Source organism: Festucalex cinctus, chromosome 1 (assembly GCF_051991245.1).
Source record: "Festucalex cinctus isolate MCC-2025b chromosome 1, RoL_Fcin_1.0, whole genome shotgun sequence".
NCBI lineage: Eukaryota > Metazoa > Chordata > Actinopteri > Syngnathiformes > Syngnathidae > Festucalex > Festucalex cinctus.
In genome coordinates, this window is record NC_135411.1 from 51,140,399 (window position 1) to 51,158,607 (window position 18,209).

Genomic DNA, 18,209 nt, shown 5'->3' on the forward strand with positions numbered 1-18,209 from the left:
AGCTGCAGCCCAGCCAAGGGCCTCCTCTCCTCCAACAAAGAGCTGGAAGCCAGAACAACTAGGTTACCCATCACACTCGCCAGTCCCCCCAACAGAGCCAGGTCAAAGGTCACAATGGGGCAGTGTGCGTGTCCATGCGTGTGTGTGCTTTGGCCTTGCACCCCCAGCTTCGCTTGTCGTCATGGCAACAACAAGGCAGCCAGTACATAGCTTTTCTCCTCTGTTTAGCACATTATGAGCGCGTGTGCGTGCATATGGATGGACGGGATGGCCTGCAGCTGACAGCAAGATGTAGGTCAGTCAACAGAAATGTGAGGCATGAGTAGGGCACTAGTTCATGCATTATTGTGTGTGGGGGTGTGTGCATGCAAGTGTGTGTATGTATCGTGTTGTCATGTGGGGACATAAATGTGTTTACATAGAAAAATGATGTGTGTGCGTGTGACTGAGCATGATGCAGGTGGCCTTTCCTCCCAGCATAAAAAGGAAAACAAACATTAATACTTGTGACTACAGAGGAAACTTGATCAGCATACCTCTAAAAATACCTTTTTCCTCCTCTTGACACATCCTGCCCACATGAATGCACAACTGTCTGCAGGGCTTGACGCGAGTATTCCCACTTCCTTCTGTGTTTCCTTACTTGTCTTAAATACGTACCAACTTCCTTAGGACACAAGAACAAAATGTTTGTACATCACTATAAAATAATACAAATGAAAAAAGCTAAGTACAGTTGTAAATGTTTATGTTTATGTGTATACACATATCCTACCACTATCAAAAGCACTGATGGATATTTCCAAACTAAATTCTTACATATATTTATTCCATGAAATTGTAGCAATTTATTCCCAACAGTATATTCTCTATTTTGTAGCATTTCTCTTGTCTGCAGTGTCCAGCTAGATTTTAGCCTCTATGTCAGGGGTCTGCAACCTGCGACTCTGGAGCCACATGCGGCACTTTAGTCCCTCTCCTGTGGCTCCCTGTGGCTCCCTGTGGCTCTCTCTCTCTCTCGGTAAAAAAAAAAAAAAAAAAAAAAAGTAGAAATTAATACATTTTTTTACATATATATTTTAACTGTGTAGATAAAATATTATTTGAATGTATTAACACTTTAGACTAAAATCCATCCATTTTCTTCACCACTTACTCCTTACAAGGGTTGCGGAGGTGCTGGAGCCTATCCCAGCCAGCTTCGGGTAGTAGGCGGAGTACACCCTGAACTGGTTGCCAGCCAATCGCAGACTTTAGATTAAAATGAATAATTAAATATTAAAGTAACCATGAAATGTCCAAAAAGGGAAAAAGTCAGAAAATTGCCATATAATGTACACAAAATTGCAAAAAAAAAAAAAAAAGGGGGGGGGGGGATTATTTTTAAAAAAGACAAAAGAAAACGTTCAAAACAAAACTATAAAATGTCCAAAAACAAATACCAAAAATTACCATAAAATGTCAATAGAATTGCAGAAAATTGACAGACACAGACAGAAAAGTCTAAAAAGGCATGAAAAATGAAGTCTGATTAATTAAATAAATAAATAAATAAATAGGACAAAAACACATAAACAGAATAAGAAAATGAAAATGAACCAAAAAGGTGATTGAATGCTGCATATTTTCTGCTATGGTGCAGCTCTAATTAGCTCTTGGGGCCCTAAGTACATAGGGTAACACTACCACACTTTTTCGTTCATCACAATGAGCAAAGATTTTGCGGTTTTAGACAGATGTTGTTGTTTTTTGCCTAAAATGGCTCTTGGCAGGAAAGGTTGCTAAATCCCTGTGCTATGTGCTGCCTTGTCAATCTTAGTTCAGACCTTCAGAATCAGTAGTACTGACACATGTAATTTAAACTATATTAGTGATGTGAATTTTTCCTTAACCATTCAGATTTTAAATTAGTCGTTTTGTATTGTACTGATGGCTTCTATAAATTTTGCTATGTGATAGTGTTGGTATTAAGAGGTTGGTTTGGTTAATCAATCAATCAATCAACTTTATTTATATAGCACCTTTCATACATTTAAAATGCAACTCAAAGTGCTGGACATCCATAATGCAATAAAATAAAAGAAAGAAAAAGCCCCCCCATCCCCATGATCGTACCCACAGACACACCCAAAACCCAACAAACACATGAAAACCACAACATGGCGGGGCACAGATGTACCCTGTAAGGAAAGGCACCCAGGAGGAGTTCATCCACAGTGAGATGGATGAAGACCAAGCATCCCTCTCACTGTGGAGGCTCCCCCATGAGAAAACACTGGAGCTAAAAATTTTATAACTACCAAATAAAAACATTTAAACACTAAAAGAAAACGGTTAAACACGATAGAAAAAATAAATAAATAAAAACAAAGCTACAAGACAATATAGATTAAAAGTTAAATAAATAAAAGGGGATAAAAAAGTAAAAATAATAATAAATAAAATAAAATAAAATAAAATAAAAATAAAAAAGGTCAATCAAATGCCAAACTAAAAAAGTAAGTCTTAAGCCTCCTCTTAAAAACATAAATATTCTCTGCAGACCTGATGCTCTCTGGCAGGCCATTCCATAGGTGAGGACCATGGTGGCTAAAGGCAGCTTCACCATGTGTCTTGGTCCTCACCTTTGGAATAGTTAAAAGGCCGCTGCCAGAAGACCTCAGAGGCCGCGAGGGGTAATAGGGTAAAAGCAAGTCAGATAAATAAGATGGGCCAAGACCATTAAGACATTTAAAAACTAATAAAAGCACCTTAAAATCATCCTGAAACGCACGGGGAGCCAATGCAGCGATTTTAAAACTGGTGTAATGTGCTCCCGCCCTCCGGTCCCCGTCAGCACACGTGCAGCTGAGTTCTGAAGGAGCTGTAGGACTGAAATATTATTTTTGGGAAGACCAGAGAGCAGGGAATTACAATAATCTAAACGACAAGAAATAAAAGCATGCATCAGCACCTCCGTGTTGGCCTGTGAGAGAAACGGGCGGACTCTGGCAATATTCTTAAGATGGTAAAAAACGATCTTGGCTACATTTTTAATATGAGGATTAAAAGTTAGCTCAGAGTCAAAAAGGACGCCCAAATTCTTTACACATTGCGTGGGTTTAAAATCTTGTAGTTTAGGTAAAAGTTTCTCTCTCTGACCTTCAGGACCGATGACTAAAACCTCTGTTTTGTCCTGGTTGAGCTGCAGGAAATTTTCTGCCATCCATGACTTAATATCTAAAATACAATTTAAAAGGGTATCAATAGGCCCCATGTCATCAGGTGACACGGCGATATACAGCTGTGTATCATCAGCGTAACTGTGGAAGTTGACGCCGTGTCTCCTGATGACTTCCCCAAGGGGAAGCATATAAAGATTAAAAAGTAATGGGCCTAAGATTGAGCCTTGGGGAACCCCACATTTAATTTCATGGGTTTCAGAGGAACATGTATCCATACTTACAAAGAAATATCGGTGTGTGAGATAGGAATAAAACCAGTTAAAAACTGTACCAGAGATGCCCACCAGGCTTCTAAGTCTGTTTAATAAAGTGTGGTGATCTACTGTATCAAAGGCAGCACTTAAATCCAGTAGCACCAAGACTGTAAGCTTTTTCATATCTTCATTACACCTGATATCATTTAAAATCTTTAAAAGGGCAGTCTCGGTACTGTGGTTCATCCTAAAACCAGACTGATATTTCTCTAAAATATTATTTGTATCTAAAAATGAATTCAATTGAATAAAAACAATTTTTTCTAAAATCTTACTTAAAAAGGGTAAGTTGGATATAGGTCGATAACTATTAAAACTGCTGGGGTCCAAATTGCTTTTCTTCAGAAGGGGCTTCACCACCGCCGTTTTAAAGGCGGCAGGAAAGACACCCGTCTGAAGAGAGCAATTGACTATAGTTAAAATCTGTTCCTCAAAAAATCCATAAAATGTCTTAAAAAGTGATGTGGGAATCGGATCTAAAAGGCAGGTTGTTGGGTTGACCTGGGAGAAAACTCGACCAAGTGTCCTTGCATCAACCAGGGTAAAACTTTCCAGTGTTTCCTCAGGTAAAAGTGACTGTCCATATTTATTAAAAATTATATTTTGATCAACTAAAAGACTGGACCTAATGCCATCAATTTTACTTCTGAAGTGGTCTGCAAAGCCATCACAGAGAGTGTTTGATGGAGTCTGTGATGGCTTTTTAAAATCAGGATTGGTTAAAAGATCGAAAGTGGAGAAAAGAAATTTAGGATCTTTTGAATGAACTGCGATTAAATTTGAGAAGTAAGATATTCTTGCCTGTTTGACTGTTTTATTGTAGGATTTAAGTTGTTCACGTAAAATTTCATAATGTATTGAAAGTTTAGTTTTTCTCCACCTCCTTTCAGCACACCTGCATTTTCGTTTTAATTTTTTAATCTCGTCATTTCTCCACGGGGGAATAGTCTTTAATTTTATAGTTTTGGTTAAAAGTGGAGCTACTTCATCCAAAGTTGTTCTTAAGTTCTTATTAAAATTATCAACAATAAAATCACATGAAGCAGGTAGAAAGTCTGCAGGGATTCTCTTAAGATTCTCAATCAAATTTGCAGCCACCTCAGAAGTTAGGTAGCGTTTCCTCACTGTTAAGTCCGAACTGAAGGGCCGGGTACCAAATGCAGATAGCTTTCACATCCTGTCTGCATGAGTTATGTTATGAGAATTAAAGAGAAATAACGGTTACCGCCTGCTTGCTACTGAGTCTTCCAGTTTCGCCGTTGGAGTTAAAAAGAGCTCTAGTGTGCCACCCACTGGCGACAACTGTGCATTGCGCCACTCACAGCATCCGTAGAGAATAGATTTCACAGCACATCTGTTTGTGAATGGACGAACTCAAGCAGGTGTTGTTGGCCATTGCCACCACTTTCCTGCTCCCCTCCCCTTTGGAATCCCCCCCACACTCATCCTCCCTCTTTCCCCCTGCTTTCCCTCTACATTCACCTCCTTCAAGTCTTTTCATCGTTCTCATTATTGACAATCAGGACTTTTTAGACACAAATTTTGTGCCCTTGTGCTACAAAGAGCTGATGGGGCCGCCCCTTGCAACACAGCAGTTGTGGGTGTCGTCGGCTTCTTATTACAAAGCCCGATAGGCCCCCTCAAGGATTTTTTTTTTTTTTTTGCATACTTTTTCAAGCGTACATGCCCACAAATTGAGACAGTCAACTCAGTCAAGAATAAAATTGCTGCTGTTTCAACAAATACAGCGTATCTTTTTTGTGTGAATTTATTTGTTTTGTTCTAACAGTGTGAATAATTATTGACGGTGAACCTTTAATAGAACAATGCTTGTGTGTGATGGACACACACCATGTGCTAACACATGTGTCGACATGCACTAACACACGATTACACACATGCTGCAAAAAAACAACAAAAAAAACAACTATTGAATATGATTTCAAACTCAGCCCTTCTCTTCTAAGTTGCAGCATAGAGTAACAATTATAAAATGGCTATCCATGGAGCCTCCACTAGTGCAGTTTTTTTTTAACAATATGTAGGGGGGAAAAAATGCAACTTTGAATGACAATGCAAGTAGCCCATATAGCAGGGCGTATGTTTATATTTCAACTTAAATGTATACTGTCTGATCATAAAAGTTGGGGTTCTAAAAAGAGAATTCAAGCACACATAAATGAAAAACCAGTACAACTTTTACATAAAAGCATCCACTGACCCAGTTTTACTTTTGTTACCAGAGAAACAGGAGAAAAACATAACAAAGTGAGACATAATGACACATACTTTTTTGCTTTCTCACAAATACACACACACATAGCCTACATGTCTCTCAGTGGGTTTGCTAATCCTTGGTAGCAGCCTTGGTATGTTCCAGATTATGAGTTTACTATCTGATGAGCCAAAAAAGGCTCACTCACTCTATCTTGAATCTTTATGTCCTTCTCCACCTTCCTCCTCTTATTGTCCTCGTACTTGCATTCTGTATGGGTGAAGAGTGTGTAAAATCAGCAGGGGAGTTGCAAATGAATAACAACCAGACGGGTTGAGGTGAGGAGTGTAAATTTAGGAAGAGAATGTAAAAATAAATAAATAAATAAATCAATGTAAAATGAACAGGGAAGAGGAGGAGCTAGTTGGGAGGACGGATTTACAGTACTACCTGTCCTTAAAAGGTAATCCAGTCCAGGTGATTACCTGTAGTTAACAGCCAATCACTGCAGAGAGTTGCCAACCTGTCGATTGCTTTTTTACCACTCTTGTTAAGACACGTTAAGGAAGGCATACTGAGCATACCAGACATTAATGTTGCACACTTCCTTCTGAGTATCCCCAGTAGGCCTACATTAAGTAAAACATGTTGCGCGCTGTATGTGTGATGATGTAACAAAGGCAACCAAGTGAAGTAGTGTGACTCGATCTATATTGTGGTGGGTCCTCAAACTGTGTCCGCTTGGGGAATTACACAGAATTAGTTGTACACCACTCCAATATACTCAAGCATACATATCACTTATACACAAATGTAGAAGAATGCACAGTGTCTGTTTTATAAAACAAGAGTTTCCACTTCAACCCCCTCAAGAGGAAGTGAATACCACAGCTTGTGCAAACCACCTCGCCGGGAACTATGCCGGGGGAGAAGCGAGTGTCTTGAGATCGAAAGAGGGAAAGAGGGAGCGGTGCTTTGTTTGCCCGAATACACTTGTCAGACACTCCTGACACAAATACACATGTCACAGTCATAACATATAAAGTACTGTCAGAATAAAAGACAAAAACAAAGCGATAAAAGGATATAAAATGAGTATGCAAGGCTGTGTGTAAGCAGTGAAACTGTGCGATTAAATGTGGTCGGTGCAGCATCTGAGTCAGAGATCTTGCCAAAGTTGCCTAAAACTTCCTTCCTCATGACTAACATGCATGCTGACACTGCAGCAGATAAAAGTGAAGACGAACCCGAGTTTTCCCGGATCCGCCTGTCGCTTTTGTCATGCCGTAAAGTCCATACCTGCTGACTTTTCACCTTATATGGTGCCTCGTCTTGAAGGCAGTGGAGGAAGTATCTCTCTGTAAGTAAAATGACAAGGCCAGGGTTCTAGTGTTCACATGAGCAACTGTAGGGGACAGCATTGAGCAAATAAGCAAGGTGTTTTTCCACTTCTTTCAAAAACACACATGTAGAAAAGTGAGATGACTCATACCACATATAGATGGATGTTCCTACTCTTTGGTTTAATTTAGAAAAATGAACCTACTAATCTTAATATACTCACTTAGAGGCCACACTTGAAGTATAAAATTACTCATCGAGTTATGAAATGATCAACCTCCTCTTCTGTTATTTCCATAGGCGGAACAAAACCTCAAAGAGATGTATATGGCATGAGGCCTTGAATTCCTATAATCTTACTCACCACAAACACACAGTTAAAGAAGTTTGCAAGAAAACTAAGGAACAAAACAATGACCTCCACATCGTTTCATAGTGCTGAAGGGGACTTGAGATTGCATCCCACGTGACCTGCCTTGCATTCCTCAGATTGCTGTCATGTGACAAACCTAAAGATCTCCTTTTATGGATGCCAGATTAAGCAAAAGGGCGTGGCCTCACTCATTCACATCCGGGTCAACAAATTCATAGTCAACAATGTGCAAAGCTGCTCGCACATCTTTGCTAATATAAACACAAACAAAGACAAAGCGACGGGAGTTGTGACATCACACTGTCCTCCTCTCCGGTCACAAGGCCAGTGGGAGACATTAGGCCTGCTACAATAAGACTAGCATGATCTTTTATTAGGATGATGAATGTCACACAGAAAGAATGTCAAATTAAGCACAAGTCAAGATTGAAATGCACAAGGTAGCATGAATATTATCTCATGCTGGATTGTTACCTAAATGTTATACTCACATCTGGCTTTGCTGCAAGAGTTAGCCCTGTAATTTTCCCTAGTCAAATTATCTTCTTGTAATGTACTTCTTACAATAAGAGCCTTGCAACTTGCTTTATTCTATGACCAAGGAAAAGTGACTTGTTTATTTTTAAAAGCTGGTTTTAACTTAATTCATTCATGTTTGCGCGGTTTTTATATCTCGATATCAATTTCAATGAGTAACGTTTCAATGACATAATGCTCATATAATATATTGCTCCAAACATAACGTTTTACTGCTATATTGCTCAACGTGGACTTTGTCCACACTCAGCTGTAAAGAAAAATGCATTATTTGTGTATTCCACTAAACCGAAATGACTGCCCTTAGTGACTGAAGACAAGACTTTTGATCATGTGAAAGACAATACATAGAGAAGAGTGTCATGTCCATTAAACATTATTTAAGCATAACAGCAGAAAAAGATGAAAATGTTGGAACTACAAGATTTAAGGCAGGGCGCCGGTTCTACACTTCCGCTTCAGCCCAATTTCCTGCCTCCTCTGCCACCGCTGTCATTTCCTAATATGGCAGACAGAGTCGGCCAATCACATCAGAACAGTTTGCACCAGTAGCCAATCAGAACAGAGCGTCCTGTTCATTCAACCTGCAAAAGACGTGAACCGCAAACTGGCATTGCTTTTATGATGCATTCAAGGTACCTCGGAGATCAAGAATTTCAGAACTTGGTCGTGTTTACATTATGCGTTTCGCATAAGCAGAATATTTTCCTACATGGTACTTATGTTTTACACAAAAAAAAATACAATGTGAATATTTGTGATACACACTGGAACAGAAAATAAAGCCGATTAAACAACAACAACAACAGCAAGGTTTGGGGGGGGGGGGGGGGGGGGGGCATAATCGCGCCAGGTGATGACGTCAGGACTATTACGGTTTGGCTTGAAAATGCATCTTTTTTGCGAACTGTATAACGATTTTCGTATCTGGTATGTATGTAAGACGTATTCTTAAATGTAAAGCTGTGTTTAACTGTTTTAATAAAAGCATATAAAAAAAATAAAAAAAAATAAAAAAAGGAAAGGCCAAAAAAAATGCATCTTTTTTGCGTCATAAAGACATGAAAGAGGGAAAAACTCATTTGTCAACGTATAGCTATAAATTCGTCACGCTTGTGCTCTCCAGTCCACTTGAGATCGTCGCTACTTAGATACCGCACATCATCCAGAACTGTTCTCCTGTGTTCATCGCTTCAAGCATTCAATCGAGGTAGGATGGCTATTACCTGTTTATGCTAAGTTACTTTCCCTGTTGGTACGAGGATAACGTAGCTATTTAGAAGATTGGTAGCTGGTTTTCGTTGAACAGCTGAGCTCTTATGTGACAGTTGTGCTGTATGTCAAAATATATTGAAATGTTTTAGCCATAATTTTATTCTTGTCAGTTATTTTATTGCGGATCAAAGCTGTTTTTGTGGAAACAGGACTGAACTGAAGCTATAGGGATTTGACATTGTTACTATTTGGGAATATATGCTCTATTTTGCTGTATGAATTACATGGAGGTTTGAGAATTGAACACAAAGGACAGCTCGAGTTATATTAAGGATTTGACATTTTATATGACTTTTGATGCATGTTAGTGATTATTTTTGTGTAGATTTGAAGAATTAAATGGATGGATATTTTATAAAAGTAATAGGAGCTGCTGAAGCTACAAACTCTTTTGGGGCATGTTAAAGATTATAGAAGTTGGGGATATTTTGTATTTGTATACAATTTTGAATTATATACATTAAAACTTTGATTACAAAAAAGTAGACTGACTGTGATGTAATGTAACCTTTGACTACAAAGAGTAGAATGTCTTTGATGTTATATAAAGGAAAGGCCAAACAGTAAGGACGTGTGCATGGACTGGATTGTGCTAGGCCGACTTGTTGATTTGTGTTGCTGAGAGGGCATGATGAGAGATGGAAGATGAGGAAGGGAATGCTAAGCATGTGAGGTGTCGAGGAAGAGACAGACGGTAGAGAATAGATGAGCATCCGGTTCACCATGCTGAGAGTGAATAAAGGCGTGTGTGTGAGCTCACCGGATAATCTTTTAAGATTCCTACTTTGCTGAATATAACATTTTTATAAAATGTTTTCCCCAAAGATGTTATGATACGGAGTCAATGCACTTAATTAATTTGAAAGTGATCCTTTGATGTTGTCATTTGCTGGTTGCGGTGATTATAGTTGTACAGTCGTGTTTGCTTGAGAGCCTTTAAAGTCACCCAAAGGCACTTAAATTGCATTGCTGTATTATAATTGTATTATAAAATAGTGTTTTAAAGATGATGCAATATGAAGTCTATGTGCTTTGATTTGAAAGTGATGCTTTTGTTATTTGATGGTTGTGGTCAAAGTTACTCAGTCTGGTTTGCTTGATCACCTTAAAAGGTACCTAAAGCCTTCACTTTTAGCCAATTGGAGCTGTGAGCACTGGGAAGAAGTAAAGCGCATATTGATGAATAAGGACACAAGAGGAGGGCCTCTGTTATGACTTTTTTTTGAGGAACTAAGACCTTCAGTGCTGCATGTGCTTATTATATTACCAGGTACTTGAAGCATGTGATCATTAAGTCATAACAGTCATATTGTAATAAAAAAATAATAATAATATAATGTCAGTGATTTGGGCTAATGAATTTAAGAAATTTGTGGCCAGCAAATAACATTCACTGCACTTAAACATGTACTGTGATCCCGATTAACTTGTTTCTTTGATGACATGATGTAAGATACTGCTCAGGATCCCTTGATGTCCTGAGGGTGGGGGTGTGGCAGTGAAGAGGTGGGGGATGAGATCAATTTGGGCTGTAAATGGGAAACTAATCCAATCGTACCAAGAATCTATGAGCCAGCTGGTAGACACACATGCACAGCTGGTAACTGGCTCATTGGAGTAAGACTATTGCCGTGGTGACCCACGGATCAATGACGCTGCAGACAACCAAACCCATTGGCTGTTTCATGAAAGTGGGGCCGAGATAAAAGAGGGAGGGAGGCAGGAAAGGGGCCGAGCGAGTGAGGCAGCATTGGTGAATGGCGATTCTCTGTGACCAGACACAGATGGCAAACAATAGGTGACTTGGTTACTTTGCATAAGGGCCTGCAGCACGACAACTTCTTTTGCTTACTTTGCAGCCACTCAAGTGTAGAAATTTGTGAGTCACTGCATTGAATGAGGAAAGAAAAAGTCCTGAGATTGCTGCATCTAGGTTAAGCTCAGGCCAGACTATTGGACACTTTTGGTTGCACATATTAAGTAAGCAATGTCCTCTAATAAGATTGCATTTGATGGTATTTGTTGACATCATTGCAGTAAGTTTGGCAATTGTATGTGTCATAGAGATGTCATTTTCAACTTTTTATTAGCAACAGGTCTTCAATGAGTCGTACATTGCTAACATCCTCACCTGCTTATGCAAAATATAAAAGAACAGGAAGCTACGTTCGAGTGGATGATGACTGGATGATGACGTGAGGCAGGGAGTGGCAATGAATGAATGAATGCGTGGCTGGACTTGGCTGCCAAGCTGGTTGGTTTGCTCGTTTGGCTTGATGACCTCGCACGAGGGTGTCGCAACATAGCTTTCAAATCACCGGTGAACTATTTGTATTGGAACTGCACTGCATATACTTGGTAGATTTGTTTTGTGTGCGTCTGGGTGGATGTGGGTGTTGTCATATATTGTTTGGCCGACATAGGTCAGCACAAAGCAAAGGCTCATTTTGCTGTCAGAATGCAAACACATGCAGTGTCATCAGAATGGGCCTTGTGCTTATTATTGGCTGTTGCCCTTTGAGTTGCACACTCATATAAACACATGTGCACTGGCGGTTAGTTACTCATTGACTTCTGGTATTGACACAACATCTGGGCGATCACCTGTCACTGAATCGTGTTATAAAGTCATTTATGCACCAATCATCAGGTAGTAAATGGTGCACTTTCTTTTTGTTTTAATTGGAATTGCTAGAAACCCCCGATGGCCAATCACTACCTAGCCATAGTGGTCATTAAAAACATTTCACAGTCTTGTGTAAACTGCTGTCAAGATGAAACATCCTGATAAATGCATCTTTCCTGTGTAAGGTTCAGAGCAGGCGACATAAGATGGCAGTCAGGTTGTAAATACACTCACATACTGTTATGACACGTGAGAAGAGTCCACTCAGGACTCTGCGCCCAACACTTGGCTGAATGAGATTCCCTTGAAGAGGTGTTGACAGCACACCACTGAAACTGGACTAAGCAACCAGCCACGCATAAATAGCATGCATCTCCAAAGGCCTTATTGCTTACACCCACTGACATTGACTAACATCATAAAAGTTCAATTTTGTCACATAGTGGAGAGCATCATGAATGTCATCATGATCAAAGAGGGCTCCACAGATACCATGAGTCACCCACTCATATCTGTGGAAACCTCGGGGCACTCCCTCTTGGTTTTGGCTGGTTAAACATTTCCCAGCCAATCCTCTTTATTCCGTTATGGCAGCAACATGAAAGAGGTTATCCTCTTCTCAGCTGAGTTATCACAAGTCAAATTAATAGCATCCCTGTAAAATTTCAGACAGGATTATTAGAATAGTGGGTAAACAAACTGTTGATAATTAAGGCCTGTGGACATCACAAACATGCTTCTTTCTACCCATAAACCTGACACCTTTAATGTTAGTTCACGTAACTAATTTTTCATTGTATTGCATTTATTGAGTAACTGTAAGAACATGGGAACCTGCTGTGAGAACTTATTTGGACAAGAGGAGCTGCCTCACTCATCATATTTGGTCATTATTGTTTCTAAGATTGTGTGTGATATTCTTGGCTTGTACTGTTGCTGATTCGAGGTGGTCAGATGAGGACAATGAAAACAATTGAAAACTAGCTTGAAGTGAGAAATGGGGCATTGGAATTGTTGCAATATGCTAAGAGGAAGTGTTAAAGAAGAGGACTTTAAATGGCTGGCTTTACAAATGTGAATGTAAGGTGTTACTCAAGATTGCAGTTGGGGCATCAGATAAAAGGGGCTTTGATATTTGTTAATGAAATACTTTATGATCACACAACACTTTGAGAATGATAGGCATGCCTTGGCTAAGAGAAGGGTAGGGATGACCTACAAATGTGGTCATTCCCCAGTCTCCCTTGTGTGTCATGGTAGTGACCTGGTGATGCTTGCATTGACCTCACACCTGCTTTGCAAAAGTGCATCACCTCATGTAAATATGATGTCTCAAGCAACATTTAGATAATCTTTTACTGGGAGGCGTCCAGTCCAATCTTGTCCATCTTAATGTAGAACGATTTAGTTCATACTTGTGTCAGTTTATGCGTGGCTTAAGTTAACGTGTGAAATGCTCTTAATCGAGGGATTAAGCTCGCTATGTTCTCCACATCAATCCATTTCCACTTTATATTCTTCAATCCTTGAGCCATGATCGCCTCCCTCTCTCTTTTCGCCCTCAAATCGCTAGCGCTCAGTGCAGCGCGGCGTGCAAGCGACGTGCCCTGTGCATGACGCTAGACCAATCAGAAGGCGCGATTCCCAAAGTTTACCTTATATGGCATGAGCCGGGCCACGAAGGCGGTATAAAAGCCAAGGTCCCTGTACGAGCTGATTCACTCTGAGCACCGTCACACACAGCTTGTGCGGGATATCATTTGCCTGAAACAACGTCCCTTAAAGCGAAAAGCCCCCCAACCCAAAGGTAAGGAGACTACTTTTACGTTTAATCGCTATATTTATGCAGATTTGTGTTTTCGGCGAAACATACTCAAATGAAGTAATGTTATTAGTTTGACAACTGTTAGCAACCACGAGGGTCTATTGTGTTTAAAATCTACCAATGTTCGCCGATGAAAGCTTTGATGACTTAAACCCAGACTTGTGGGTTCTTGAACCTTGTATTCAAGGCCAGCGGCTAGCTATAGCCGGCCTTAGCATCTCTGCATTTATCAATCGGCTCTGTAACCGGCTTATGATGAATGCAACCTCGCGAATTGCGCTTAACGGTGGCTTAACGCGTATTTGACGTCGTGCACTTGTAAGCATCCAGTCTGGGATTTCTTCGGCTTAATGGTTGTCGAGCAAGGTGGTTAATTGACGTCGAGGGTGTCTGGACCCCGACTGCTCCTTTGTGCGCGCTGCAGCGGGGTGTGACCTACTTTAGCATGCTAACTTAGCGCCGCCATCGTGCTGCGTGCCACCGCCCTTCATTCTAAAACTTGAATCGAGTTCAAACGTTTCCGTTTCCTGGTAACCATGTGACCTATTTTGTATATCTTTTTAATTCACCATACATTTGTAATTAAGACCCTATTAAAGTAAAAATGTGTAAAAGTTGCTTTAAGGTGTGGCTTTCGGGGAATTTTCATGGTCTGGACTTAACTATTTAGTATGACTCAAGCCAGCCGGTGCCGTAGGCTAGAGTAAAATGGCGTCAAAAAAAAAAAAAAGTACTTCCTAATACGCGTAGCAGTGGGTGACGACGGGTTATTGTTCCTAGCGCGGCACAACCCCCAAAAATGAGTGGGGGGGGGGACAATGGGCTGCAGGGAGTGGTCGCTGCTGCAGCACCAGTTGACTGCTCTCAGTACTCAGCCGCCCTGGCTGTGCGCCATGGCGGCAGTAGCAAATCTGCTCAAAACCCGAACCATGCCCTTATATGGTAACAAGAGCACACAACGCCACTTCCTTTTGTCTGGCCACAAGGAATTTGGCTTGCGCACTCCCCCTAGTGGCTGCCTGCGTCACTTCCTTATGCAAGCAGGAAGTGAGAGTGATGACAAATCAGGAAGGAGATCTGTGTTGATGGCTTCCTCCCTTTCATTTTCAGATAAGCCATGGAAGATGAAATTGCCGCACTCGTTGTTGACAACGGATCCGGAATGTGCAAAGCCGGTTTCGCTGGAGATGATGCTCCTCGTGCTGTCTTCCCCTCCATTGTCGGCCGCCCCAGGCATCAGGTGAGGACACTTTTCTAATTAAAAAAAAAAAAAAATGAAAACATTTGTTAATGTTTGAATTTTTGTGCTTGTAGGGTGTGATGGTTGGCATGGGACAGAAGGACAGCTACGTTGGTGACGAGGCCCAGAGCAAGAGGGGTATCCTCACCCTGAAGTACCCAATTGAGCACGGTATTGTGACCAACTGGGATGACATGGAGAAGATCTGGCATCACACCTTCTACAATGAGCTGAGAGTTGCCCCCGAGGAGCACCCTGTCCTGCTCACAGAGGCCCCCCTGAACCCCAAAGCCAACAGGGAGAAGATGACCCAGGTATGACAAGTCATTGTGTGAACTGCCCTAATTTCCTCTCCCTCATTTGATTCTCACTCGCCTTCCTTCCTCTCGCCAGGATCTCTCTATGAGATGATCTGTCATCAACAGGTCTATTGACTGTGCCTTTTTTTTTTTTGTCCTTTAGCTGAGCATTAGCTTGACATGCACAAGTGTGAAGGAATGTTAAATTTCTGCACCTTGTTTCTACTAACTTGGTTCTGATCTTCACATTGTAATGCATGTAGAACTGCAGTGGTCACCAAAGGTTAGAGAATTTTTGTGGCAGTCATTCACAAGTGCTCCTTTTTCTGACCACAGATTATGTTCGAGACCTTCAACACACCCGCCATGTACGTTGCCATTCAGGCAGTGCTGTCCCTGTACGCCTCTGGTCGTACCACTGGTATCGTCATGGATTCCGGTGACGGTGTGACCCACACAGTGCCCATCTATGAGGGATACGCCCTGCCCCACGCCATCCTGCGTCTGGACTTGGCTGGCCGTGACCTCACAGACTACCTCATGAAGATCCTGACAGAGCGTGGCTACTCATTCACCACCACCGCTGAGAGGGAAATCGTGCGTGACATCAAGGAGAAACTGTGCTACGTCGCCCTGGACTTCGAGCAGGAGATGGGCACCGCTGCCTCCTCCTCAACCCTGGAGAAGAGCTATGAGCTGCCTGACGGCCAGGTCATCACCATCGGCAATGAAAGGTTCCGTTGCCCCGAGGCCCTCTTCCAGCCTTCCTTCCTTGGTATGTTCAGTGACAAAGCCAAAATGCAAACTGGGTGTCTTGCCTTTGCTTGTGCTTACGATTGCTCGTGTTCTCAGGTATGGAGTCATGTGGCATCCACGAGACCACCTACAACAGCATCATGAAGTGCGACGTTGACATCCGTAAGGACCTGTATGCCAACACTGTGCTGTCCGGTGGTACCACCATGTACCCCGGCATTGCTGACAGGATGCAGAAGGAGATCACAGCACTGGCCCCATCCACCATGAAGATCAAGGTGAGAAACTCTTCCTCTTGTAGTCTAAAAGTGACAATTGATGGCAGGTGTACTAATGGCTGTCTCATCTCTGCAGATAATTGCCCCACCTGAGCGTAAATACTCCGTCTGGATTGGAGGCTCCATCCTGGCTTCTCTGTCCACCTTCCAGCAGATGTGGATCAGCAAGCAGGAGTATGATGAGTCCGGCCCCTCCATCGTCCACCGCAAATGCTTCTAAACAGACTGTTCCTCCTCCCCCTTCCCCAACCAAATGCCCAACATTTTCAGCTCTGTGCAAAACGACCACAACATTCTCATACATATTCAAGCGCAGAGCCTGTTGACCAATTCATTGGCATGGCTTCTGTTAGTTTTTGGCGCTTGACTCAGGATTTAAAAAAGAAACTGGAATGATGTTAGTGTTTTGGCAAGGTTCAATAAAGTACCCCATTTCTGCAGTTGCATCTGGGGACTTAAATGTACATGTTTTCTTTGAGTCATTCCAAATGTCTAACTGCATAAGACACATGATTCCAAATGGTAACTGCGTTGTTCAGACAGGTATTCGCCTCTGTGAAGGCTGCCCAGTGGTTGGTGCATACTTAACATGGTGGTAGTATCGCTTGTATGTAAATTATGTCTGGGTTTTTTGTACTTTCAGCCTTAAAAAAAAAAATAACTTGGTCCTGTTTATTTTTGTTTTGTTATGCAAAACCCAGTTGTGACCTGTTCTTCCCCCTGTTGGCATTTTCATCCCCAGGGTGGTGGGGCAAGGGGTCCAGAGGTGATGGGGTAATGTGGGGTGCCAGAAAAGTACACTGACTATCCCAATAAAGTGCACATGTGTTCAGACCAGAAACGGCTTGGTTTTTATTTTACTGTAATGCATACTGAAATGTTTTAAATGCTGTGACTTGGACTTGCCTCCCTTTTTGCTTTTAAGTAACAGTCAAATGGTGCTTTAAAAAAATAATAATCCTTTTAGCATACTTCAACTCTTTCTACAGCTCTCATAATGGCTGACTTGTATGTTAACAGTTAAGCTTCCCCTTATGTTTCCATTTTGTCCCACCTGACTGCCAGTTGGCTATGTAGATTTGATTTAAGAACTTGCACTGGATCCCTTACATGTATTATCCATATTTAAAAGCTATATTGTACCACCAGTGAAATAAAATGAATCGAACTTCACAATTTATATCAACCTAGGATCTTTCCTTAACTGCTCTAGCCAAATTGTTAGTTATATAGTTCCAGCTTCCAGCCCGATTTTAAACTGGCATATATTCGCTTGATGTAAAAGCAATGCGCAGTAACAATTTTTGACCAGCAGATAGAGCTAAGAGCTAGAGCAACAATTCTCGCATGGATTGACTATTCTGTCAATACGTGCATTAAAGATCAAAAGCATGTGTGTACTGTGTATATGCTTAAGGCTTTAAAATATACAGTAATTATAATCACACCAAGCCTTTTATTCAGGGCGTGTCGCTGTTATAGGCTACTGCGGCATTAAGTGGAACTGATGTTGAACAACCATCTCAATGGCTTTTTAAGAAACAAATGTACGTGATATACGATCTAGACAGCAGATGCATACATAAAAGGTTGGTGTGCTGTTTGCTACTTTTATATGCTCATACCAGCATCTTTTCGGGCAGGATGCATCCAAACAGCTCAGCTGCGTTCACAAATATTGTGTGCTTCAGTATTGAACATGTATTCTATTCCACTGCAGCCCGCACCACCCTATGATTCTGCTGAGATGGCTTCCCATCGCTGATATCCTTTTACTGCCCTGCCAGCAAAACACGAGCAGGGCAACAGTGCTTGCTATGCTGCGTGTAGTGAAATGTTTCTATGCTGCATACAAGTGCATACACGCACTTATTTGAGAAGATTAAAGAAAGAAAATGATGCAATGAAGATTTTATGTGGTCATCGATTTTACTCAAACATGCAGTACTCACTTTTCCCAGCAGAT

The 18,209-nt window shown here is 41.3% G+C and overlaps 1 protein-coding gene across 2 annotated transcripts; it reads left to right on the plus strand.

Moving 5' to 3' along the window:
- Nucleotides 1-9,059: 9,059 nt before the first annotated feature.
- Nucleotides 9,060-16,707, plus strand: actb2 (actin, beta 2). Of its 2 annotated transcripts, none has more exons than XM_077540313.1 (6): nucleotides 9,060-9,154; nucleotides 14,781-14,910; nucleotides 14,985-15,224; nucleotides 15,546-15,984; nucleotides 16,062-16,243; nucleotides 16,320-16,707. In XM_077540313.1, the coding sequence occupies exons 2-6, from the start codon at nucleotides 14,788-14,790 to the stop codon at nucleotides 16,461-16,463; spliced, it is 1,128 nt and encodes a 375-aa protein (XP_077396439.1). In that variant the 5' UTR covers nucleotides 9,060-9,154; nucleotides 14,781-14,787; the 3' UTR covers nucleotides 16,464-16,707. The 2 variants fall into 2 exon arrangements, with proteins under 2 accessions (XP_077396439.1, XP_077396429.1); XM_077540303.1 differs by lacking the exon at nucleotides 9,060-9,154 and adding an exon at nucleotides 13,485-13,652.
- The last annotated feature ends 1,502 nt before the right edge of the window (nucleotides 16,708-18,209 follow it).